Here is a 24,734-nt window from a genome sequence, read left to right as displayed (position 1 = left end):
TGACAATTAGCAACCAGAGAAATACCAACATGTGAGCATCAATAAGGAAGCAATTCTGATTTCTGAGGATGGTTTCAATTATCTTATTTGGTAAAATTCTTTGCAGATAAATGCATGTTGTATTAATTATATTGGCAAAAATTTATGTTTTTTTTTGCGTTTGCACCCGCATATGAAATAGTTTAATTATGTGAGATGATATGTTTAAATTTGATTAGCATTGTTATACAAAAATATATATATATATATATATATGTATTCTATATTTTTAATCATAAAAGAAGGTTTGATGTACTGTCTGTTACCTGGGCGAAAATTAATCGTCGATGGAGGTCTATATGAACTGCGGAAGAAAGTCGACGCTTAACCCGTCAGGTCAAACTATATTAGCAACCCAAGGACTCAAGTTTTAGCTCCAGGTGTAGAAGGAAATTGTGAGCTCTAAAGTCTCTGTTATAACTTGGAATGAGTGGTTTTATTTTTTGTTTTCAATTTCTATAAATTAACCACTTTGAATATTATTGGCTATCTCCACATACAAGGAAAGAAAAGTTAGATTCCGTTACTTTTCTTAAGTACCTTCTTTAAGGTTTACTTCATTCTTTGCTTTATTTTGACATTGAAGTTTATTCTTTGCTTAAAACTTGTCATATTTCAAATTTTACAGATTTATTATTTTGAAATTTGAAGGGTTTATAGAGATTTTATTTTTAAAGCAAACTATGATCTGCATTCACACCAAAACAAGGCATATAATCTGCATTACACAACAACATATTGTCACCTCCTAAAACAACAAACTCTGCCCCTAAAACTCACTGAAAACAGATTTTATTTTTTATTTCAGCAAAAATTGATGCATGTAAAGCCAATTCTTGGCCTTACAGATTTTAAAAATAACTGTGAACGCGTATCATCCCTCTTACTAGTTTGCTACCGCCTTCTCATTCCCTTTCGCATTGTTTTTTTTTTGAAATTCTCTTTTCACATTTTTTTTGTCAAAGAAAGAGATCCTTCTTTTTCTCCTTTTTGGGGCTTTTCATTTCATACCTTGTCATTTTTGTCTTAATTGACTTGAGTCCTAAACCTAACTTTATTTTGGGCTCAGGTGTATTGTTATCTTGGGCTCCTCGAGCCTGTTCTCGTTTGGATATATTTTAGTGATTCACTCATATCACAATTTTTTTTTAAGGAAAAACATGTCATAACCAAAATTTGTCTATATTATAAACTTGAGAATACAAAGCACTCACTTCCACTCTATCACCTTTTTTTTTTTAATATTTTATTCCTCTATTTTTCTCATTCTAATATATCCTTATGATTTTAGTTTATGTCAATATTATTGTCAAATGATATTGAATTAATTTCAATAGATAAATAATAAGTGATTTTCTAAAAAAATAGATAAATAATAAGATAGGATTCATGATATTTTAATTCTAATATTATTTTGATTTTTTAAACAAATTTGTACTTCACTTTTTTTATACATCAAAAAGATAAATTGCAGCATTCATAATTGATTTATGAATCTTATCTTTCTCAACTCATATATCTCGTAGCTCATATCACTTAAGCTATCATTCAGAGACATTTGTACTTCAATTTAATACTACGTTCGAAAAAAAAATACTATTATGTTTGAAGCTAATAATTATAACTTCAAGTACTTATTTTTGAAGTGTACACTTCCCTTTGAAATTAGAGGTTTTCCTTAGATTGTATATATCATATTATTCCATTCTTTAAAATATAAGGAGTTGTTTAATTAGACTCCGCAAGTAATTTAACTCCTTTCATCAGAGTGATTGGACTAAGAGAATTATTTATATAAATTAAATTAAGTAAAAAAATTGTGTTCAACTCACTTATTTTAAATATTTTTGTTCCACCTAACATAATGTTAAATTTACTATGCATAGTCTTTCCGAAGCGAAAAATAAAATAAAATTTACTATGCATAGATATATGGATTTCAAGCAACGACTTTAGAATTGACCCAAAAAAAAAAGCAACGAATTTAGAACATATTCTCTTCGTACCTATTTAACTGTCCACTTTGAGTGAAGACACACATATTAAGGGTGTGATTAATTTTGTGAAAAAGTGAAGATTATTTTACTATTTTACCCTTTAAAGTAGTATGTGTTATCTCTTCTCATTTATTGTCCTAACAAGAGCATTTGTTGTAAAAACATCATTTAATGCTCTCTTAAAATGCTAAATGAACAGTTAAATAGAAAAAAAAAATCTTTAAAATGGACAATTAAATAGAAAAAGATGAAGTATATATTTTAGCGGTATTAGATAGTGCCACTTAAGTATATGGTTAAAAGACATAACTGAAATCAATATGTGTCACTAAATTATCTCATTCAATTCATTGAGTAAGGCAAACAATCCCAAAATTAAAGAAGTAGATCATTGAGTTCCACAAAACAAGCTGGGGACAGGTGGTGTGTTCCCTCACATTCAAGCACTCAAATGGATATCCAAATCATCATATTCATATCCAACAATAAAGAGGAAATGACAAAGGTTCGTGATAACTGATCAGGGACAGCTCAGAAGATCGATGATCAATGACTTCCAACAAAACAACCACCCTCTTAGCAATCCTTAGCCTATACGCCATTATTCAATCATTTTGCCCTATCTATATTTCCACTAATTAAAGCTTTGAGCAGCAACCCAATAAATGTATTTGCATTATGTCCATATTTCTCATGTAAAGATAGATAGGTCTTTTTAATTTGTCACTGAATTATTGATAGGATACTTTAAAGATGCACTAGCTAAGCATGAAATGTGTGCAAAACTTTATTTTTTTCCAAAGATATGATCATTTTCTTCTCCTTATTAACCTTCGCTTTTGTTTTCTTTTTTTTCCACAATTCACTTCTGGCCTACACGATGTGTGCTAGTCTTATCAAATGTCAATGCTTCAAAAAAGAAACTTGTCTTTGACTCAGTGCTAGGTCTAGTGGAAATTAAACACCTACCCAATTGATGAATCCAAGCCAATTTTAATTAATTAAGTCTATGGATCCAAACACTCTTACATTAATGGCCTGCATTCCTTTTCTTCTAATGCTTTGATGTAGTATTTGTTTTTCTGTTTCAATCATGTTTGCTCATATATATTCCAGCATAAAATTGAACATTCCTAATCAATAAACAGGTGAGAGTTCCATCATATGAACCAATTTCTGACGTGTACTATTCATATTGGTTGGTCAATATTAATTGGGGTGAATGACACCTCCTATCAGCCAATTTAATTTCTTGTGGATTTATCTCAATTTTTTCCTGCAAACTTACCTTCAACAGAAAATTCACATAAAAAATTGCATGAAAATTCATAGGAATTCATTTATATAATAATTTTTGCATGAAAAAATTTACAAAAAAAATTGTGAAAATTTTGTGTATTTATGGCCACCAGGTGTCGCTACAGCCGGTGGTGTTGAAACATGTATTTGTATCCACACAATGAAGAAATTCTTTAGAGTTGTTGGATAAAATATTAAATGTGTTTTTAATCTTAGTAAAATGGGGATGAATTGGTCCCTCCAATTTTTTTTATAAAATTTTGTCCTAATGTTATTAAAATATCTGAAATTGATCCATGTCGTTAAGGTCCGTCACTTAAGCTAGCACTCACTTAGACAAGCCATTACTTATTAGTTGAACTCTAATGGTGCTTCAATTCATATATTTCATTAATGTTGATTTCTCAAACTTTTAGGAGGGACCAATTTGACGTCGCACCTATATATGTGTTGTCAAAATTAAACTAAAAACTTATTTAGCCCTATAAATTAATTTTTTCTCTTCTCTTTTTTCCCTTTATTTTTATCATATCAAATAACCTATAAAATTTACTTTTTTTCATATATTTCACTCTATCAATTTTCTCTAATTCTCTCATAAAGAGTGTGAAAGAGAACGCCTCATTTGAATTGACAATCAGCCAATCACAAATGTTATGTTCCTCCTAAGTAATTAGACTTACGTACAAACCCGTTATTAGTTAATTGTGGGTTGAGTTGGAGAAGAGTTTCTTTTTTTTGGTTACATTGGAGAAGAGTATCAATAAAGTCGTATCTGATAAACAAAGTTTAGATCATGAAAAAGATTCACTCTGATTCACGTGTATAATCGACTATGGTACGGTGGAATAACGGTACTACCAACCATTAGATTAACTGTTGATAATGATTTAACACGTCTAAAGCAGCAATGAGTTGACTTGCTTCTCTAATAAATTAATCTTTCCACTACTGGAGGATTATTCATTAGAAAATCACAAGATTACTTACAATTAATCACATTACATCTTACACTTATATATTGCAAATTAAGATCAACTTCTATTTGATCAGAATTTGTACTGGATTTCTAAAAGAAATTCAGAAACTGCTCTCATAAGTTTCTTCATATAATTGATTCTGTCATTAGAATCAATTATAAAGGAGTTTTTAAAATGCATAATCATAATCGATCCTTTAGAAAGTTAACGCAAAGTCTTTTCCACGCCTCTGTATTTGGTTCCTGCAATGCAGCCTTCACCTTTACATCAACCGCAAAACATTCCTGCACGCAATTTCCAAACAATAACTTCCACAATTTAATAATGAACTAAAATTGACAAGTGAGACATTCTATTAAGAACCATGTTAAAAACTGATTCATTGACGATTTGTATTTATTACATTTTAGTAATTTTACGATACGTTGTTTATATATTAAAATTGATTTGAAGAAAGTTCATGAACCAGATTGAAGGATATGTATATACCTGGAGTAAATTGCGGCTAGTGAGGCGGTCAATAAAGTGAAAAAGGATGTCAATGGTGAATTCAGGGTGACCTTGGATGCCCAACATGTGATCACCATACCTAAACATTTCAATCCCAGTTTTTTCAGACCAACCAATTATCTCTGCTTTTGGAGGGAGATTTCGAACCTCATCGCGATGGCATTTGAATATGGATAGCTCTGATGGCAAGTTCAGAGCTATTGAAGATGATGATGCCAACTTCATGGTTGTGACACCAATGTCCCAACCAGTTGAAGAGCGACCCACTTTCCCTCCCAACACACGACCGAGTATCTGATGAGATAATTGGTTCATGACAATATTACATAATTAGTAAACAAATTAAACGTCCATAGGATATATACCATCATCAATCACAGCGAATGTGTATATAACTTTAAATGAAGCATGTGCAAAATCCTAAACAATGCACTACTCCTAATTAAAATCCCTAAAATTGCTTCTTCCCAACTATAAAAACTTGTCAGGTTAGAAATACACACTACAGAGGAAACATTAGTTAGTTAAGAATACCATGCCGAAAAGGAAATTTCACCAAATGTACAAATAATTCCAAAAGCATGAAGTATTAGTTAGTGGTATATCAAAATAACTTTCCAACATTTTATTCAACAGCGACTGGACTGGACCAACAATTCTTTTCTGGCACTGGTTAACATCAGTTTGGGATATCATGCACTCAAAATTCCTAAAATGGATATCTTTGTAGTTTCGTAACCGTTTAATTAACATCAGATAACTCAAAAAAAAAAATTCAAGTGTGCGATTGTCATTACAATAATGAGTCTTTTGATGTTCATTCTGATAGTCATGATCAAAATCAGACAACTCAAATTTTTAAAAAAAATTCAAATTTCAAGTATTCTATTGTCATTATAAATGCGAGTGGCCTGATGTTTATTCTGGTAGTTACTATCCTTGACTTCAGCCACTTTAGAAAATTCATTGAAAATTAAGCCTCCTCTTAACATCTGTTTCATAATTTTTCTAAGATCTCCAAATAAACTTGTTATTTCTTTTTAAGATATTCTCACGATTGATAATCATTAGATTAATTCATTCGATGCTTAAAAATCAGTATTAAGTGAGTGTTCTCTCAACAAATTTTTCTTTATAATAATAGTAATTTCATAATGACTTTTTTTATGGTACATTGGAAAGGGGCACCCGCCAATAATCGATCCCCGAACTTTTTCCTACCAAACCCATATGTCCACCATCTCCTGCGGCCACTTGAGCTATCATACAGAGACTCATAATGACTTACTAGTATACATTTTCTCTCTTTTTCCATTAAATGAAAAATAAAATAGTACAAGAAATAATGTTGTTAAATACATGTACACCGTTTTCTTATAACAATTGTGTATTTAAAATCTTAAAATAAAAAAGTTAACATCAACTAATAAAGTTTGACTATTTTAGAAAAATGACAAAATGAATGAACTATTTTAATGAAGATAATAGAAGAAATGATAATTATACGATGACACCGGAAGAGTAAGATAAAATGTAATAGAATTATAGAAAGTAAGTAAGATGAAATATATGTGAAATGTCGGTGCTGATTTAATACCTAGATGTATTATCAATAATATTTGGTGAACAACATGTTAGTATAGAAATTCAGAGTGAAATATGAAGAAAAATTAGATGTAAAATACAATATTATCTAAGTAGAAAAGAGTGATAAAGAAAGAGAAAATGGTGTTTGTACCTTGTAGAGATATTGTTTTGAGATCTATCAATTATGTGATGTATTGTTTGGATAGTGACTACTTAACAATAATGACATATTCTATATATCTCAATTTTCTCTTCGATCTTTCTTTCTATCACAACACATTCTATATCACTTAATTTCTTCTTTTCCTATCACTCTACGTGTCTACACGTAAGTTGTTTTGGGGCCTAAAAGACAGAGTTGAATAAGATATTAACTTATACAAAACATGTGTTAGCTTATAATTAATGAATATACTATACTATACCTGGTGGCCAAAGCAAATGCCAAGGATTTTCTTGTTGATGGAATCCAAAGTGTGGACAAGGGAGAGGAGGTCATGGATCCAAGGGTGATTGGCATGTGCATCATGGCAGCTTCCGGTAATGACAAATCCATCATACAACGGCAGCTCATCATGACGGGGAAACTCACCATTCACCACCTTGTAGAGGTCCCACCTCTCCCCTTCCTCCGCCAGCATTCTTGTGAAAAACCCAAAACACCCTCCATGCTTCTTCAACAAGTACTCTGAATCCTCCCCACACATCAACAACGCATACCTCTTCCCCTTCCCACCACCGCCACCACCACCACCACAACCACTTTCCATTTCCAGCTCTCTCTCTAACAACATCGTTCTACCTTTCATTTCACACACAAACACCAGAAACAAGTAACACAAGATTTTTTTCTGGTGTGTGTGTTGTCAGGACTTGTGATTCTTTTAAAATGTTTGAGTTATCAAAATGCCCATGTTTGCTCCTCTTTATTACGAGACCGTCCTCGTTGATTTCCATAAATAAAATTATGACTACTAAAAAAATAGGTGTATTTTGCCATGCGTTATCATATTTTACAAAGCTTAGTTAAAATATTGTTGCGAGATGTAGACTTTATCTTAAATATCATTAAAACTAAATTTAACCCAATGCTAACATTTTATGGTAGGTTTGAATTAGCAGTAGACACAAATTCAATAAGTTTTGCACTTTAAGTGAATTTAGGTTATAAACAACTATAGTTATAGATTTTGAGACTGAGAAGCTATCATAGAGTGCATGAGGGAGCTGCTACAGAAGGACTAGAGTATTTCTTTCATTTATATACCTCGTGAACATAATAGTGCCGCATATTTTCTAGCTAGGAAAGCAGCGTGGGAGGGATCGTCGCAGCGTGTGTGGGGGCAACCTAATCCATCCCCTGCTTATGCTTCCTTGTATTTAGACGCGTGTGCGTAGTTTGCTTTCGTTGTTTTATTTTCTTACTGTAACAAAAAAAAAAGTTATAAATTTTGAATTTAACTAGTGTATTTCCATAGTTCGAATCCTTATGTTTAGTAAAGTCGTGATTAGTTGACAACTCTCCTTAAAAATGTTCTCTAACGCTTATATTTATAAGTGAGTCTTTGCTGATTCCAAATGTATTGAAGTGTACATAGAATTAGAGCTTAAAAAAAAATGACGCATGTGGTTAAATATTATTTTTTTGAAATGGCACGTGGTTAAATATTGGCTGGCTGTGGTTTCGCTGGCAATAATTGGAGCTTGTGATGGTACATCTTGTTGTTTTTGATCATTATTAACTTTATTTATATATATTTGTGGTATATTAATTCTCTCATTTTAAAGTTAGATCATTATTAACTTTATGTGTATATCAATTCTCTCATTATTAACTTTATATTATTAAATTTCAGAGGATGAGGAAGTTTTTGGTTGATAGAGAAAGTATTGAGAATGTGATTGTTATGCAACCTGAATCCAAATTAGAGTCGCCGTCAAATGTTGCTAATGTGTTTAATCCAAATGAGATTGTGCGTGATCCAGGTCGTAGGAAACAAATTGATGAGTATGCTCCGGATATTCAAGACGAAGTGAGGAGGGCATTTGACTCGTGGTTTTACTTAGCACACTCGTGGTATGTTACATTTTTCTTATCTTGTATTGTCATTTTTTGACTTGCCATGTGTAAATGGAATGTAACCCGGGTTAGCTATACTTTTGTTGGTAAAATGACGAGTCTTTTTTATTTCAGTTTATAACTATTTATATATTGTGTTACGTGTGGATTTGCAGTTCTAAAATTTGCCCAAACTTCACAAAATTTCTGGGGTTCTGCCACTGATTAGTGGTGACTATTTTAACTAATATGCCCATATTGAATGTTGTATGTAAGACTAACATTTTCCAAAAATTTAACTTGAGAAAATTTATTCCCCAAATCCTTGGCATAAAGGCCTAGTGGGCTAGTGGCTCTCCTCCAACTCCAGCCACAAAAATTCACAAACAAGTAAAATGTGCTCTTCCAAGTGTCACATTACTTAGTGAGAATAAATTAAATAAAATAATTTTATCTCGGTTATTTTGACTTGCTCCAGCCTTATCTTTCTTAACTTATTTTACTAACCCTCTAACCACACACCTATCAGAACACATTATGTCTCCACTCTCATATGCTTCCTCTCCTCCCTCCTCTTCTCTTTTTTACTCCTTCCTTTCTCACCGGTGGACGGGTTAACAATGAGATTATTCTCTATAATCTTATTCTTTGAATAATTATTGGAAGAACATGTTAAATCATGAGGTTCGCATCTTGAATGAATAAATCCTTAAAGACAACATGATTTCATGCGTCTCGGGCTACTCTTGATGATTGTCCTTTACTACTTTTACAACAGCTATGTCTCTTCAAATTAGTTCAACTTTTTCTTTCCATAAGATTTTGATTCATTTCAAGAAGTGAGGTCGATTTCTCTCCTTAATTATGAGATCGCTTTGTTTCATTTCAGGTGTTAACTAGCTAGGTAGTTTAATTATGGCTGTAGTATGATAGTATCATTGTTCATTTAAAAAAGAAAATAACACGTACTTTTTTTTTTCTTAATCAAGCATTTTTTTTGTCTACCTATTTCTTTTTTTAAGGATCTTCTTTAGGCCCGTCAAAAAGAAATGATCTTCTTTAGTTTTTTTTTTTGTCAAGGATTCTATGCTTCTGTTGGCCCCGCTTGGCTTTTTGCCTGTTGGGCTTGGACTGTAAGTCTCTTATGTTTACCTCTCGGGCTTGACCCGCTTTTTAATACAATCAGTTCTCATTGACAAAAAAAAAGGTTTTGCGACCAAAAAAAGTTTCAAAGTTTTAAAGGTTTTTATTTTTATTTTTATAGGCAAGTGTTAGATATTACTCCCTCCGTTCCAAAATGTAAGTTGTTTTAAAATTTATACCATATTCCAAAATATAAGTTGTTTTGCAAAACCAATGCACTTTTTCTCTCTTTCTTCCTTATATACCCTCATTTAATATTATATCTCTTAATTACCACCTTCAATTTTCACCTATCACAACTCTCACTAACCACTTAATCAATAATAACATTTTTCTCTCCTTAATATAACACAACTTTAAATAGGGGTATTTTAATCAAAAAAATTATCAATTAATGAGCTCTTAAACAATGTGCACAACCTAAAACAACCTACATTTTGGAACGGAGGGAGTAGTAAATTAGGATAAATTGACCCACTTTGATTGAATCATTATTCTTCGACAAAAAAACAACTCTTCAGAGTTCGAACCCTAGTCCTTCCCGTGCAATTACCTTTTGCCCTTTAAAGTTTTGTTAATTGTATGAAAGGATTGTTTGTATATATTATTATTTCATGAAATAACTGTATTTTAAAATAATTAATTATATCTTTTGGGTATATGCTTTTGAATATAGAGAAAAAGGATGATATATCCATAGTGTAATGTTTTTTACACAGTCAAGCAATTAAAGAGATCATCAGAAACCGTATATTTTAAGAAATACTTCTTTTTTACATTGAAAATATAAATTACACCCTTTAGAGAATGACCTATGGAGCCTGGACCTTCCCCTCTTAACTCATATCTCTCCTATCTCTTACTACTTTAACTATCTTTTCGTGACATTTTGAGAAATACTGATAACATACTCTTTATAATCGGTATAATTTTAAAACGGGTTGTCCAAATGACTCATGTGAAAGTTTTGGTTAAATTACCCATCATCCAATCACATTGGAGATAAATGAGTTGAAAATAAATTAATAAATAAAATATAGAAATTTTAACTAATTTATCTCTAATGTAATTGAATGATGAGTTATTTTCACATGGGTCATTTCGACTACCCCATTTTAAAAAGATCTAATGCATTTGACTCATGTTTTTAAAATTATTAAACTTAAAAAACACACACACACATGAACAATTTGTTTAAAAAAAGTATATTACTAGTAATTATTTTTTTTCTCTCAACTTTTAATGGAGTGCAAATGAAACTTAATCTTAGAAAAAATAAAATTAGAACGGTGAGTACGTGCGTGGACTGAGAACCACCAGCGTGTTCATTGACAGTTGACACTTGCCATTTCCACAGCCACCAATCAAACCTACCACTTTGCAATGAGATTCAACGATGGTACACATCACATTTTTGTATCTTCCTCTTCCTCCTATCCCAGCTTCTCTCCATTTTCTGCAAAACATCTTCCATTATATATATAATAGTCTCAGTGGACAAGTAATTGTAGCACAAGTACAATGGAGAAGAAACACATAGCAGTGATTGTTTTTCCCTTTGGAAGCCACCCTGTTACTCTACTGAACCTGGTTCTCAAACTAGCTCATGCCTCTCCAAACTCGTTATTCTCATTCATCGGAACAGAACACTCCAACAACCCTCTTTTCTCAAATCCCCACCGCCACAAAATCCCACATAACATCAAACCCTACAATGTAGCTGATGGTGTCCCAGAGGGTCATGTTCCCGGTGGCCACCCAGTTGAGAGGGTGAACCTTTTCCTTCAGGCTGGTGCTGAGAATCTGCTAAAGGGTGTAGAATTGGCACAAACAGGGGAACAACAGAGGATCACATGCATCATCGCTGATCCTTTCGTCACTCCTTCTTTAATCGTTGCTCAGAAGCTCAATGTTCCATGGATTGCGGTTTGGTCACCCTTGTCATGCTCTATCTCTGCTCATTTCTACACTGATTTGGTGCGCAAAGAGTGTAATGCTGCTGAAAATGGTGCCAGAAACAGAGCATTGGATTTTCTTCCTGGTTTATCTATGATGAAGGTTGAAGATTTGCCAGATGATGTGGTGAGCAGTGGAGGAGAACACGAGACTTTGTTTTCAAAGACACTAGCTTCACTGGGTAGAGTGCTACCACAAGCCAAAGCTGTGGTAATCAATTTCTTTGAGGAATTAGACCCTCCTGTGTTTGTTCAGGACATGAGATCCAAGCTGCAATCCTTTCTTTTTGTTGGTTTTCTCACTCTTTCTCTTCCTCTTGCTCCTTTGCCACCATCAGAAACCGATGAGACTGGTTGCTTGTCATGGCTGGACAATCAGGATGCTAGTTCTGTGGCGTATATCAGCTTTGGGACGGTGGTGACACCGCCACCACATGAAATCGTGGCGGTGGCAGAGGCATTGGAACAGAGTGGGTTTCCATTTCTGTGGTCTATGAAGGACCATCTGAAGAGCCTTTTACCAAATGGGTTTATTGAGAGAACAAAAAATAGTGGAAAAATTGTGCCTTGGGCTCCTCAAACTCAGATTTTAGGACATGAATCTGTTGGGGTGTTTGTGACTCACTGTGGGTGCAACTCTGTATTTGAGAGCATATCCAATGGGGTGCCTATGATTTGCAGGCCATTCTTTGGAGATCATGGGATGGCTGGAAGAATCATTGAGGATATTTGGGAGATTGGTGTGAAGATTGAGGGAGGGGTGTTCACCAAAGATGGGTTGGTGAAAAGCTTGAATCTGATTCTGGTGCAGGAAGAGGGAAAGATCATGAGAGAAAAGGCACAGAAGGTGAAGAAGACTGTGCTGGATGCAGCAGGGCCACAAGGGAAAGCAACACAGGATTTCAAGACTTTGGTGGGAATAGTCTCTTAAAATGCATTTTTTTCCCAATTAGTATTTCTTAATGAAGTAATAAGAAGATGATATTTTCATATGGTGCTTGCTTGGATACCCTACTTTAGGCTTAGTGTATCATATCCGAGCTAATGTGCATTAAACTTATGTGTACCAACATTAAGTCATCATTTCCTTTTTAATTAAGAGGTACTTTTTTTTAGACAGGTGTACTCCATTGGAAAGCAATCATGTTCGAGCTGAGAACATCCACATTATGGTGAGGCTAACTCTCCCAACAGAGTTTTTTCCATTTACAAGACTCGAACACGAGATCTTGCTTAAGTGGAATCAAGCATGTACCACTTGAACCAACCACCCGTTTAAAATTGAAGAGCTTGTCAATTTATTATTTAGAATATAAAAACTAAATTATAAATTATAAAAGCTTGCTATAGTTCTTTAAAAAAAAACTTGCTATAGAAAAAAAATATAAACATGGTAAATTAAGTTTAAAGGGTATGAAATCTCTTCGATGATACGTTTGCAACAACCCACCAATCTCACCTCTGTTCTCACTAATGGTGAATGGGAGGTCTTGAAGCGAGATCATGTTCAGAATGAGGAATGGAAAAGACTCTTGAGTGGTGAGGTGACTAGTTTCCAGGGTTTGAGTTGGTGTTTGAATATTTGGGGCCCGTTTGGTGCGACGTATAGTATAAGGCCTGATAGTATAATGCCTGATAGTATTAGGCCTGATAGTATAAGCCCTGATAACTTTCTTATACTATCCAGCGTTTGGACATACACTGTATAATTTACCATATCGTTTAAATTAATGCAATTTTATGTTTAATGAAATATTGAATAATGATATAAAATAAAAATCAAATATGGAGGTGATTATAACGGTGGTGGCGGTGGTGATGAAAGTAGTGGTAGGTTGGTGGTGGTGGTGGCAATGGTGGTAGGTTGGTGTTGGTGGCGGTGGTGGTGACAGTGGAGATAGGTTGGTGGTGGTGGTGGCAGCGATGGTGGTTGTGGTGGTGGTGATGATAGGGTGGTGGTGGTGGTGGTAAGGCGGTGGCGGCTACAGTGGAGGGTGGAGGCAATGGTGGTGGTGGTGGTGGTGGTGGCGATAGGGTGGTGGTTGTGGTGTCGGTGGTCGCGGCGATTATGGTGGTGGTGGCGATAGGGTTGTGGTGGCGGCGATTATGGTGGTGGTGGCGGTAGGGCGGCGGTGGTGGTGGTGGTGGCAACACCAGTGGTGACGGTAGGGCGGTGGTGGCGGCGGCGGCGGTGATCGGATGGTGGTGGTGGTGGTGGTGGTGGTGGTGCCAATGGTGGTGTAAGTTGGCAGCAATAGAGGGTGGTGGTGATGGTGACTTATACGTCACAACCTAATCATGTCTTATCCATCACTCACATGATGGATTAAATAATACGTCATTTTAACGTATAAGGGGACTTTGATGGATAAACTTATACAATACAATGTCATCACCAAACAATGGATAAACTCATAATGTATTGTATAAGCTTATACTATCATGCCTAATACGGCGTGCCAAACGAGCCCTTGAGAGTTTATTTCTAACGAGCATTTTTCTATCTTTTTCACCTACAATGTTACTATATACGTATATTTCACAATGAAGAAAATAAATGGATAATTTACGAGTGAATGGTTTGGAGTTAATTTAAGAAAGAAGATTATCACAGTGAATTTTTTGGGAGGGTGAATTTATGGGTGGGATCACGGAGGAAGAGGAAGAATATGAAATAAAATTTTACATAGACGCATGTGCACACACATATCTGAAACAAACTTCAAAATCAATTTGCAATCTTTATCCTTTGATTTTTCTAGTTTATAAAAGTATATTGAACACAATTTGACTTTTTAAGTATAGACAACTATTATTTTAGCTTGCGTAATGTATAAGAAATATTTTCTTTAAAAAAACTAAAATATAATATTGTAATAATTTATTTTAAAATAATCAATAAAATAATAATTTACGATTTGAATCATTTTAATATTTGTATAAAAATGTAAAAAATAGGAGAAAAAAATGAAAATAACATGACTATCATTTAACATCAAATTTATTTTCTATTTATAATGTAATCAAGAGTTGCTTCATTTTTTATTTCATCTTATGTAACACATTTGGATTTCATCATTGCATTTATGACTTTGAAATAGTCAATTTTTTCACATACATGTTACAAACATGATAGAAATAAAAATTGCATTGTATTTAACAACTAACTTATCATGAGTGCACAACATAGGATGCATGTTAATAATATATAAATTGACATAAAAGGAGGTAGCTCTGTTGTAAACTATGCTAAAATCTGATTCATCATGACCACAAACCATGTTTTTACTTGTAGTATATACTTCCTTCGTTTCTAAATATAAGACCTATTCCAAAAAATTGCGTTTATTAAGGAAGCACTTAATGTGACTAGTTATTGTATTGATTTTTTAAAAAAACATACATTCTTCCTTATTTAACCTTTGTTATGCACTCACCATTGATATCCCAAAAGTCATATTTAGTTGGATTAGTAGTAATTAATGGTAGGTGGTAACTTTGGAATTGAAAACATATAATTAATGTGGAGGGTAAAAATGAAAGAGTACAAAACCTTTTGTTAGATTATTGTAACTAGGTCTTATATTTAGGAACTTCAAAATTTTGAAACTAGGTCTTATATTTAGGAACGGAGGGAGTATTATTTATAATATGTTCTTTATGCGTTAAAGTTAATTTGCAAATAATTTTTTTAAGTTGTGACTGAATTTTTCTTAAAACATACTCCCTTCGTTCCTATTTAACTGTCCACTTTGAGTGGATGCACATATTAATGGTGTGATTAATTTTATTGATTTTTAGAAAAAATGAAGATTATTTTTCTATTTTAATTTACCATTTAAAGTATGAGTTATCTCTTCTCATTTATTGTACTGACAATGACATTTGTTGTAAAAACACCATTTAATGCTCTCTTAAAATACTAAGTAGACAGTTAAATAGGAACAAAAATATTTCTTCAAAACGGACAGTTAAATAGGGACAGAGAGAGTAGTAGACAATGTCATAAAATTAATGTTAAATAGTGAAAAGTATTTTCAAGATGAGCACTATAAGAAGAAAAAAATTATTCATACCAATTTTTGTAGATAACTGTAGATTAAATGAAAGTGTTATGTAGATTAAATGAAAGTAAATGCACATACAAAAACATGCACAATATATATATATATATATATATATATATACTTAAATATATTTTTAGTTGAATTTATGATTTGGGTGATCTTGTTCCTTTTTAGGTTGGGGAGGGAATTTTACCTCCAAATTCAGATGGCCATAAACAATGGGATAGACCCCTTCATGCTCATTGCCTTGTTAATGCAAGATTTAGTTTTTCATGGGCTTATATTCATTCAAATGGGTATGACCGTATGACCATTTGATTAAAGGCATTGACATTGAGAAACTGTCAAAGGGCAAAATCTTGAATTTTTGGGACAACATAGGCTCCCATTTCAAGGCAAGGTTTGTTTCAATATCATTTCTCTCATGTTTACAGTATGTTAATGGAGTTATTTGCTTTGATTCTTGTGTCTAATTATTGAATAATTGAAGGAATTGATGTGAAATTTATTTTTTATATTTTTGTATGGGAGAATGATTTCAGTAATAGATGTTTATAGGTTTAGATCCATGGTTGATGGCTTCTCCTTTTATGGAGAAAGAAACTATAGCTTCATCGGTGCAGTTATGGATACACTGAAGTCCAATTGCAGGAAGCTCGTGAGATGCTGCCCACTAGTCATGATCTTCTTTTGAAGCTAACTGAAATAGGGAGAGAGCAATCCCTGCAAGAGTTAATTGAGATTCATGGAAATGCCGGACAACAAACTCTTAGGGATCTCATGACCTGTATATTCACTGCAGGTTCATGCCCTGATGATTTTCATGCCACACTATTGGGATTTTTTGAAGATCTGCTGTTTCTACCTGATGATGATCTTTATGGGGCAGTTAAGATCTTACTGTCAAAACCATACTTGGTAAAAAAAAAATTACCTTCAATTTTTGATAATGACAAACAGAAAAGAGCCCACATAAATAATGAACAAATATTAATTAATTTTCAACTTCTATTTCCCAAACGAAAAGCATGTAATGTCTTTATTTATTTATTTATGAAAGATGTATAGATTAATAGTACAAAAGACTCACCTCAACAAAGACAAAGTTAGATTGGATAAACAATAGATTACCTTTCAAAAAAAAAAAAACAATAGATTACAGATGGTGAATTTATCTATTTCTAACTTTTGAAAAGTTGGGATAGCTTTGCTAATGACTAACCGCCACTTCACTTGCAACCACTATTCTTCTCAAGCACAAATGCAATTATGCCCCTCCTAATGATTACATTTCTATCGGATAAAATTCATAATGCATATAGATAAAAGAAAGGCACTATTTTCTCAAATACTTCCAAGCTAAAGCATAGAAACTAAGAGGTAGAGCTGGGTTTATAGACCAGAGTCCGCGGACCAACCTTCTTAAATACTGCCAAGCTTAATACTAATTGTTCTCTAATTCAGTTTTCAGACTTAAATTGGGTCAGAATCACAGTAGCAACTACTTGATTCACACATAAAAAACTATGATTTTGTGTAAATGTTTTGCTGCACTTAAGCTAATCCCTACACATAGTAATAAGAAAATACCAAATCTCTGAAATGTGAAGCTAACATCCTATTACAAGGGAAGATAAAATGCATATGTCGAACCTCATACCAATCTAGTGGGTATTTACCATTTTCATGGTGGTTTTTTTATGGGTACCCAAGCACTAAACAGACCTTTACTTATTGAAAAAGTAACTGTAAACATACTTTTTAAAGTTTGAAAACACTTTATTTAATAATGTGCGTACCGTGCGAAAAATATTTTCATTTATTTGAAACTGTCAAAGTTGAAATTACATGATGACTCTCTCCTAAGAAGTTCATGTAATTGACAAGATTTATTGAAGTGCAAAGGCTTGAGAGAGGCAACATATACTAAGATTTTTGAGAGGTTGGCATTGCCATGTTAATCTTGTTCTCACTAGCTGATTCCTTCCACTGCTGAGTTATTGTTTTAATCTGTGTAAAAAAGTTAACCCCTGCCTTGCCTGTCATGCAAGAAATAACATCAAGTTCAAATCTAATGCATAGGCTGTATCATATGCAAAACCTAATAGTATAGGAAGAGTTGAGTTAGACTTGAGATACCATAGAAATTGAGATCGCCAGCAAATGATGCCTTGTTGCCAGTAAATGAGAAAAAGGGCAAAGGAACAGGAATGGGAACATTGATGCCCACCTAATTCAAATGAAGTGACAAGTGATGATCCATTACAATATCAAATAAACATTCTATTTTTGTGGCAGAGAGAATATAGCCAAGGGAAAAATGCAAGGTATTAAGTTGACTAGTAACAGACACCAATGCATATACTGGTTCAAATCTATAAAACTACTATCTATTAACGTGCTTCCAAGAGCAAATGGTGCACTGGCAGAATATCTTTTGGATATAATTGATTCTGACATAATTGATTATTGTAAAATAAGTTGATAGTGATGTGATTTATGTTTGGATATGTTTACTATAAGTAATTTTTATAGGAAAACATTAAAAATGTCTTGTGAGAAGAGCTAAAATCACTTTCATGTTAACTCAAAAATGTCCTTTTGCTTTGGCCTCAACATGATTTTATCAGCCTGAAGTGCTTCTAAGAATTTCACCCAAATATGTTTTGATGATGAAAAACCATGTTAGAGAAGATTAGAAATGCTTCTGTGGAAGAGCAACATGAAACCAAACATCCAACTTCGGTCACCAACCTGCCCAGCCTCAATCTCTGTCTGAAATTTCCTTGCAGACACACCTGAAGCAGTAAATATACTAGCACCATTTCCATACCTGTTGGAAAAGTCAGGGTAAGAGATAAATGGTAGTTTAACAAAATGAAAATGAAAATGAACATGAAGCAGTTGTTAACTAATACTTGTTTTCATTGACAATGTTTATGGCCTTCTCCAAACTATCTGACTGAAGTCAAAAGAAAAACACTATCAGCAGTCACCATAACATTAATACATCATATGGGGCCAAAATGAAAATTCAAAGATACATGAGTCTCCTATATAAAAGACCAAAAAGAGACAAATAAAAACAAACTATTCCAAATTAGAGAATTCTAAGGATGAGACAAACAAAATGCACCTCCATGAGTAGAAGAACTGGACCAAAAATCTCCTCCTGCACATCCCGGTACAAAGATAGTCAAATTTCAGTCTAAACTTCAAGTCCTTCTATTTTCTGGAATTCGTTAATGAACACTTGAGAGATTGGAGATAAATGAGAAAATACCTTGTAGCACTCCATGTCGGCAGTGACATCTGCTAAGATGGTTGGGCCAATGAAATTGCCAGATTCATATCCAGGTACCTAATTGACATGCATGTAAGAATTCTTAAGCAGTTCTAAAAGAAGCCATTGACTATAAGGAAAAATAAAGACCCTAAGCATGTGGAATACAAATATGCACCAAACTGTACATCCTTTGCCTGTGTCATTTTACTTTTCCTTTTGGAGTACTTCATTTTGTTGCATCTCAGACTAATGGGAATCGAGGAAAGGGAGAACCAAGGAGCAAGAATGAACAAGTAACTTCAAGGGTTAAAAGTCAAGTCAAAGCAATTTTCAGTGTGCTAAAACACTATGGCTTCATATAACCACCAAGCAACTGAACAAGCGCCACAACCACAGAATTTTTTCAAGGTTTCGGAAGTAGTTATGCAAGAAAAGGTTCCATTTCTTTTACGGATACTTAATTGGTTAACAAGCACACCATATATAGTATGTCTGTGTGTATTTAATCTTCATATAACCATACTCAGATGGTGAAGACTGGTTTCTTTAAATACATGGATAGTCAAGATTATATTTAAGGAAAATAATCTTGAACATCCATATATGGTTGTATGGTCAAGATTAACTGTTCTCATTGATTTTTATCAGAAATGTTATCACTAGATATGTTCAATTACAATTGAAGAATGTTTCTTCAGTTACAGCTTACAATCTTTCTGTACATAAATATTTCTGAGAGTTTCCACTTTCCAAACAATCCTATGTCAACTTCTATGGTAAAATGGAAATTGATCATAAATGCAAGAAATGTGTATGGATTATGAAATATGAAATGATAAAAGTGGTTGAGAACATAGCAGCTACCACTATATTTCTTCCATCAAGCACTAGTCTGGCACCCTTTTCAAACCCAGATTGAATTAATCTGTGTATTCGCTCCTTTGCCTGTGCAGTCAAAAAGAATATTTAAGAAACATATATAGCTAACTTATAACAAGATTTATGTGGAAATGTGATATACTGAATAGCTATGACAAACAATACTATGAAGATTGCTAATAGATTTTAGTTCCAGTCCATAGCATGGAAAAAGAACCATAAACATACCTGTTTGCTAATGACTGGACCCAAGTCTGCATCAGGCTCATTTCCAGCATTCACTTTAAGGGCTTTGGCACGCTCCACAAGTATATTTTCCCTGGACAAAAAAATATGAAGAATTAAGGATGAAATTATACTCAAAAGATTATCAGCAAGTGGAAAAAAGTTTTATACGGACAAAATGAACTTAGTCATTTTCTGATAATTGCATTACAAGTCCAAATACTTGGAACAGTCTTTTCTGGACAATCCCACCAGAATTATTAAATCATGGAAATTCTTAATCATCCTTCTACTTGGCACGACAATTACGATATTCACAAAATGTTCTCTAGAGATGTTGAAATGATGATTCAGTTTGGCACAAACATCCAGATCATTTTGGAAAAAGCATCTAGAAGAAGAGCATAAATTGTTTCAACCGTAAGAGGCTAAATCAAAAATATAATGAACACAAATTCAATATCAAAATAATGGAGCATCATACCATGGTTTTGAGTCTCCAACAAAAACAACTGTGCTGAGAGCCATGCACCTTTGTCCAGCAGCACCAAAACCCGCAGCAATTAAAGCATTTATGGTAGCATCGACATCCGCATCAGGCATGACAACCGCATGATTTTTGGCCCCCATATTAGACTGAAATAAAAAGAAAAATGATAAGATGAGCAATTTCTGATCATTAGCATGGGTAGAAAGAATCAATTTTACCAAGGGCAGGAGAAAACTAAGTACACCGACCTGAACACGTTTCCCTTTAGCTGCTGCTCTTGCATATATGTGCATTCCAGCCTTAAATACAAAATAAGAACATCAAATAAGGATATGTAAGGTGGGACTACCATTTGAAAGAAAGAGCATTTTAATCACTTGCAATCATCCATCTCTCTATATAAATACAATCAAATTGTAAAATGATTTGATTTTGCTGATATAATTGGATTCTGGTTGAAATATTTTAGTCCATCATCTAGTGTCACAAGGCATCACATAGAATCAGTACACTGAAAAATAAAATGTTGGATGACTTACAATATTTGAACCAACAAAAGATATGGCTTTGATGTCTTCATGATCACAAATAGCATTAACAACATCCTGTCACCAATTGGATAATTAAGAACATCAATAAAAAGAACAAAAAAAAAAGCAAGCGGCATTGAGTATGACAATATAACCCGTTGTCATGTGCAAAGTTCTTATTTAAAACTTGGATAGGTTTTGAAAATAGAAAATGCAAAATGAACCCTTGAGTTCCTTTACTTTGAAAGTATCACAAGAAACAAGTGGAGAACAAAAGTTTAATTTAAAAAAAAGTGATAACATACATGAGTTCCATGAACTATATTTAGGACACCCTCAGGCAAACCAGCCTCGATGGCCAATTCTGCAAGAATTATAGAAGCACCTGCAAAAATACTAAAGTCAAAACACAACATCCGATAAGTTGTAGGTAACCAAAATTGAGGAATCATGAAAGCGGACAAAGAAGACTGTATGTTTTTGAGTGACTGAGTTCTGCCAGAAAAGTGTTTCATTAGCAAAGGAGCATGCATGCCATCATAGGGGTAGGGAAGAAAAACAAACTGGCGGCTTACAATGTTCAGTATTTCATTACTAGATGGATAAATAAGATCACATTAATCAGTCAACACTAATTACATTAATATATACTTCTTATGTAAACGGTAAGATCTAAAAAAATTCTTCCTAATAATGATATCTATCTAGATATCAAATTTACATGGGCACCGTCAAAAGACATCAATGTTACTTGGGTCTTGACTTGCTTCCTTTTGTTGCCAGAGTATCATTAACAAAATGCAAACCTAATCTGGAAAGTAACTCATCCTTAGTTTAAATAAATTTACATAGCAGAAAGTGCAAGTGTGGACAGCTTTCAAACCAGTTGAAGGATAGCGAAGCATTATTTTAACTAAAAACATCTCATTATATTGCTCCTAAAAATATTCTTTGCAAATTTCCATCCTCAAAATCGCAGTCAAGAAAATCATATGATATTTAAATGTAATAAGAAAGGAAAACTTTACAATTTCAGCGTAAAGCACATTATATCGTTTTCAGGAATTTTGCTTTCGAAAGAATCTGCAATTTATTAATATTCAGATTAGTAATATAGATGATATATACATAGTGACCGCAAAATCCTGAGTAGTTGCTTATGAAAAAGTAAGAAGTGTTTTATTTATTGTAAAAAAACTCTTACTCCTGGTGTTCACAGTAAATTTTATGGTGATATGTTCGAAATGCCAGAATGCCAATAACACGTTAAAGAAGCACAAGCTTGCTTTGAATGACAGAGAATATTTTCCATTTTATTCAACAGAAAATTGAGAAGTAAATTCAAGGGTATTGATAAACAACCAAAATAAGTAGACAACATCACCTGGATCTTTCTCTGATGGTTTTAGAATAAAGGTATTGCCACATGTTACTGCTATCGGGAACATCTACAGATAGATCATAAACATTAAGAATTTATTAAAGGATGTCATTTTTGTGCCCTATACAATGTAAGTTATATTCCCTTGAGAAATGACAATAATATATGGGAAGAGAAAAATACCAAGCTATTCTAACCTAATATTTCTGGACCATTTTACATAATTGGACCTTTCCTATCTTATGCATGCTGATATATGGATGAGATGACCAAGCAAAGAACCCAATGACTAAAAAGCAAAAGTTAGTCACATAGCCAAAAATCCACCCACAAAGTATAAGACAGCTTACCCACAAGGGAATCATTGCAGGAAAGTTGAATGGGCAAATACCAGCACAAACACCTAGTGGTTCTCTAATGCTGAAAGTATCAATTCCACGTGATACATTGGAAACATACTCCCCCATCTGTAGAGTTGCCATCCCACAAGCATGTTCCACCACCTCTAAATGACATAAGTTAAAATGTTCAGAGAACTCCATCATCAAAAATTGAGCTCAAATCATTATATTACTAAACTTTCTTTTCAGGCAACATAAAGACCAACCTAAACCACGGAATACATCTCCTTGTGCATCCTTTAAAGTCTTCCCTTGTTCAGTGGTAATATTCAGGGCAAGTTTATCCTGAAAAAATTACAAAGTAATAATCACATCAAAATAAAAAATTACTAGAATATATGCTGATATGGATGCCTTGTCTAAGTTGATGTATATCTAAGGGACATTAAACATTGTAAGGTGCTTACAATATCTCTGCGTATAAGCTCTTGGAACTTCAACATAACTCGTTGGCGTCTCGTGATTGGAGTGTTACGCCATGATGGATACGCCTTCTTTGCTGCAGCAACTGCAGCTTTAAACTCTTCATCTGTAGTCAAAGGAAGTTGGGAAACAACTTTTTGCGTTGCCTATAATTATCAAATCATACAATCAAGACCACAAACAAGGGTCTCAAGTCTCAAATGCAAGCTACCAACAAAAAAAACACTTACAGGGTTTATAACATCGATGAAGGTCGCTGATTTTGAGTCAGAAAACTTGCCCCCAATAAGATTTGGAACCCTCTGATACAACACAAGTGACCCTCAGTTAAGGCATGAGTTTTTACAAACTAGGGAGTGAGTTAATAGATACCCATGAATTCAATCAAAACAAGTTTACTGTTCAGGCTAGAAACTAAGGTTGAGCTTACCGGGGGAGCAGGTGTAGCCATAGCAAAGATCTGAGGCCTCAAAAGGGTTCAACGTCTTCACTGCAACAACAACAACATCAAATGAAAAATGGTCAGATTTCAAATTACACAATTAATTAATTAATTATTCATGATTGGTTATACAATAATGATTCATTCAACAGAGGAGTAGAGTGTACCTCGTGGAAATGAGCTTAGAGAGTCACAGCAATGACCAAATGAATGAAACTGATTCTGCAAACACAAAACTCACTCACTGTCGTCGTAAAATGTTTCGTATTTATACGATTTTGGATTGGATGGCACTGGATTTGGATTGGTCACCCGGTTCTTATCAACCTTCTGTTTTTTTAACAATATTTTTTATATGATAATATAATTTTAGTTAATTAATAAGATAGATAATGATCAAAATTATAAATTAAATAAATCGATGAGAAAATAAATTTTAACTTCAATGCAAATGAGATCGTTAATAATTGTATTTTACTTTTTGTAACTAGTATATTTTTATCTTGGATGATAATTATAAAGAAAAAATGTTCAAGCTAGTATATTGTTGTCATAGTTAATGAAAGAATCACTCTCACAAATTATCTACACACAAATCATCTGATAGTGACTTAAGTTCTAAGTCAATAACAACTCATGCTTCAAGGCCAAAAGCTTGGCGAAAGGATGAATTACGAATAAGGCCATCGGCATCCAACAAGTTGCTAGGCGAAAGCGAGTTAAGCAACCATCAACGAACAAGCTAACTAGAAGGAATAACACAAATGTTATCTAGAAGAGTGTCGCAGTCCTCCATCAACGAAAAAATGTGATGTAATACAACATCAATAGGCCACAGAGTATATCACAAAAAAGTCCACCATATAATAGGCAGGAATCTGTGTCTTTCTTTTATGTTTTTAGAAATGCAAATAACGTTGCTCACTAATCACTACTTAGTCAAGTATTCACTATTCCATGCGAACTAATCTTGATCTAATATGACTCCTTCATCCTTTCAAAAAAATATATATATGCCTCCTTCATGTATTTCTTATATTC

General features: G+C 33.5%; 3 protein-coding genes across 3 annotated transcripts; 1 reads left to right on the top strand and 2 right to left on the bottom strand.

Moving 5' to 3' along the window:
• Positions 1 to 4,174: 4,174 nt before the first annotated feature.
• Positions 4,175 to 7,266, bottom strand: LOC130726296 (gamma-glutamyl peptidase 5-like). Its single transcript, XM_057577538.1, has 3 exons — positions 6,838 to 7,266; positions 4,805 to 5,119; positions 4,175 to 4,599 (listed from the first exon to the last, which is right to left on the bottom strand). Exons 1-3 carry the CDS (start codon positions 7,219 to 7,221, stop codon positions 4,498 to 4,500), a joined length of 801 nt encoding a protein of 266 aa, XP_057433521.1. The 5' UTR covers positions 7,222 to 7,266; the 3' UTR covers positions 4,175 to 4,497.
• A 3,766-nt stretch (positions 7,267 to 11,032) lies between these two features.
• LOC130723806 (anthocyanidin 3-O-glucosyltransferase 7-like) lies at positions 11,033 to 12,686 on the top strand. The gene has a single exon (XM_057574942.1). The coding sequence runs from the start codon at positions 11,136 to 11,138 to the stop codon at positions 12,498 to 12,500; it is 1,365 nt and encodes a 454-aa protein (XP_057430925.1). The 5' UTR covers positions 11,033 to 11,135; the 3' UTR covers positions 12,501 to 12,686.
• A 4,708-nt stretch (positions 12,687 to 17,394) lies between these two features.
• On the bottom strand, positions 17,395 to 24,009 carry LOC130722896 (methylmalonate-semialdehyde dehydrogenase [acylating], mitochondrial-like). The gene is made up of 19 exons (XM_057573779.1): positions 23,861 to 24,009; positions 23,682 to 23,741; positions 23,482 to 23,553; positions 23,236 to 23,397; positions 23,035 to 23,113; positions 22,778 to 22,932; positions 22,431 to 22,494; positions 21,352 to 21,431; positions 21,056 to 21,121; positions 20,765 to 20,815; positions 20,511 to 20,662; positions 20,030 to 20,120; positions 19,787 to 19,867; positions 18,920 to 18,997; positions 18,773 to 18,808; positions 18,555 to 18,598; positions 18,391 to 18,469; positions 17,776 to 17,866; positions 17,395 to 17,675 (listed from the first exon to the last, which is right to left on the bottom strand). Exons 2-19 carry the CDS (start codon positions 23,700 to 23,702, stop codon positions 17,563 to 17,565), a joined length of 1,515 nt encoding a protein of 504 aa, XP_057429762.1. The 5' UTR covers positions 23,703 to 23,741; positions 23,861 to 24,009; the 3' UTR covers positions 17,395 to 17,562.
• Between the last annotated feature and the right edge of the window lie 725 nt (positions 24,010 to 24,734).

This window comes from Lotus japonicus, chromosome 6, assembly GCF_012489685.1.
Source record: "Lotus japonicus ecotype B-129 chromosome 6, LjGifu_v1.2".
In the NCBI taxonomy this organism is placed as follows: domain Eukaryota; kingdom Viridiplantae; phylum Streptophyta; class Magnoliopsida; order Fabales; family Fabaceae; genus Lotus; species Lotus japonicus.
The sequence above is the reverse complement of the archived record's forward strand: the minus strand, read 5'-3'. Positions and strand labels throughout refer to the sequence as shown.

Coding starts and splice junctions, on each gene's coding strand:
- LOC130726296 (XM_057577538.1), bottom strand. CDS start 7,221: ATGAAAGGTAGAACGATGTTGTTAGAGAGAGAGCTGGAAATGGAAAGT. Junction 5,120..6,837: donor GCATTTGCTTTGGCCACCAG/GTATAGTATAGT, acceptor TTATCTCATCAG/ATACTCGGTCGTGTGTTGGG. Junction 4,600..4,804: donor CTAGCCGCAATTTACTCCAG/GTATATACATAT, acceptor AATTGCGTGCAG/GAATGTTTTGCGGTTGATGT.
- LOC130723806 (XM_057574942.1), top strand. CDS start 11,136: ATGGAGAAGAAACACATAGCAGTGATTGTTTTTCCCTTTGGAAGCCAC.
- LOC130722896 (XM_057573779.1), bottom strand. CDS start 23,702: ATGGCTACACCTGCTCCCCCG. Junction 23,554..23,681: donor TGGCTACACCTGCTCCCCCG/GTAAGCTCAACC, acceptor GTGTTGTATCAG/AGGGTTCCAAATCTTATTGG. Junction 19,868..20,029: donor GTCCAGTCATTAGCAAACAG/GTATGTTTATGG, acceptor TTGACTGCACAG/GCAAAGGAGCGAATACACAG.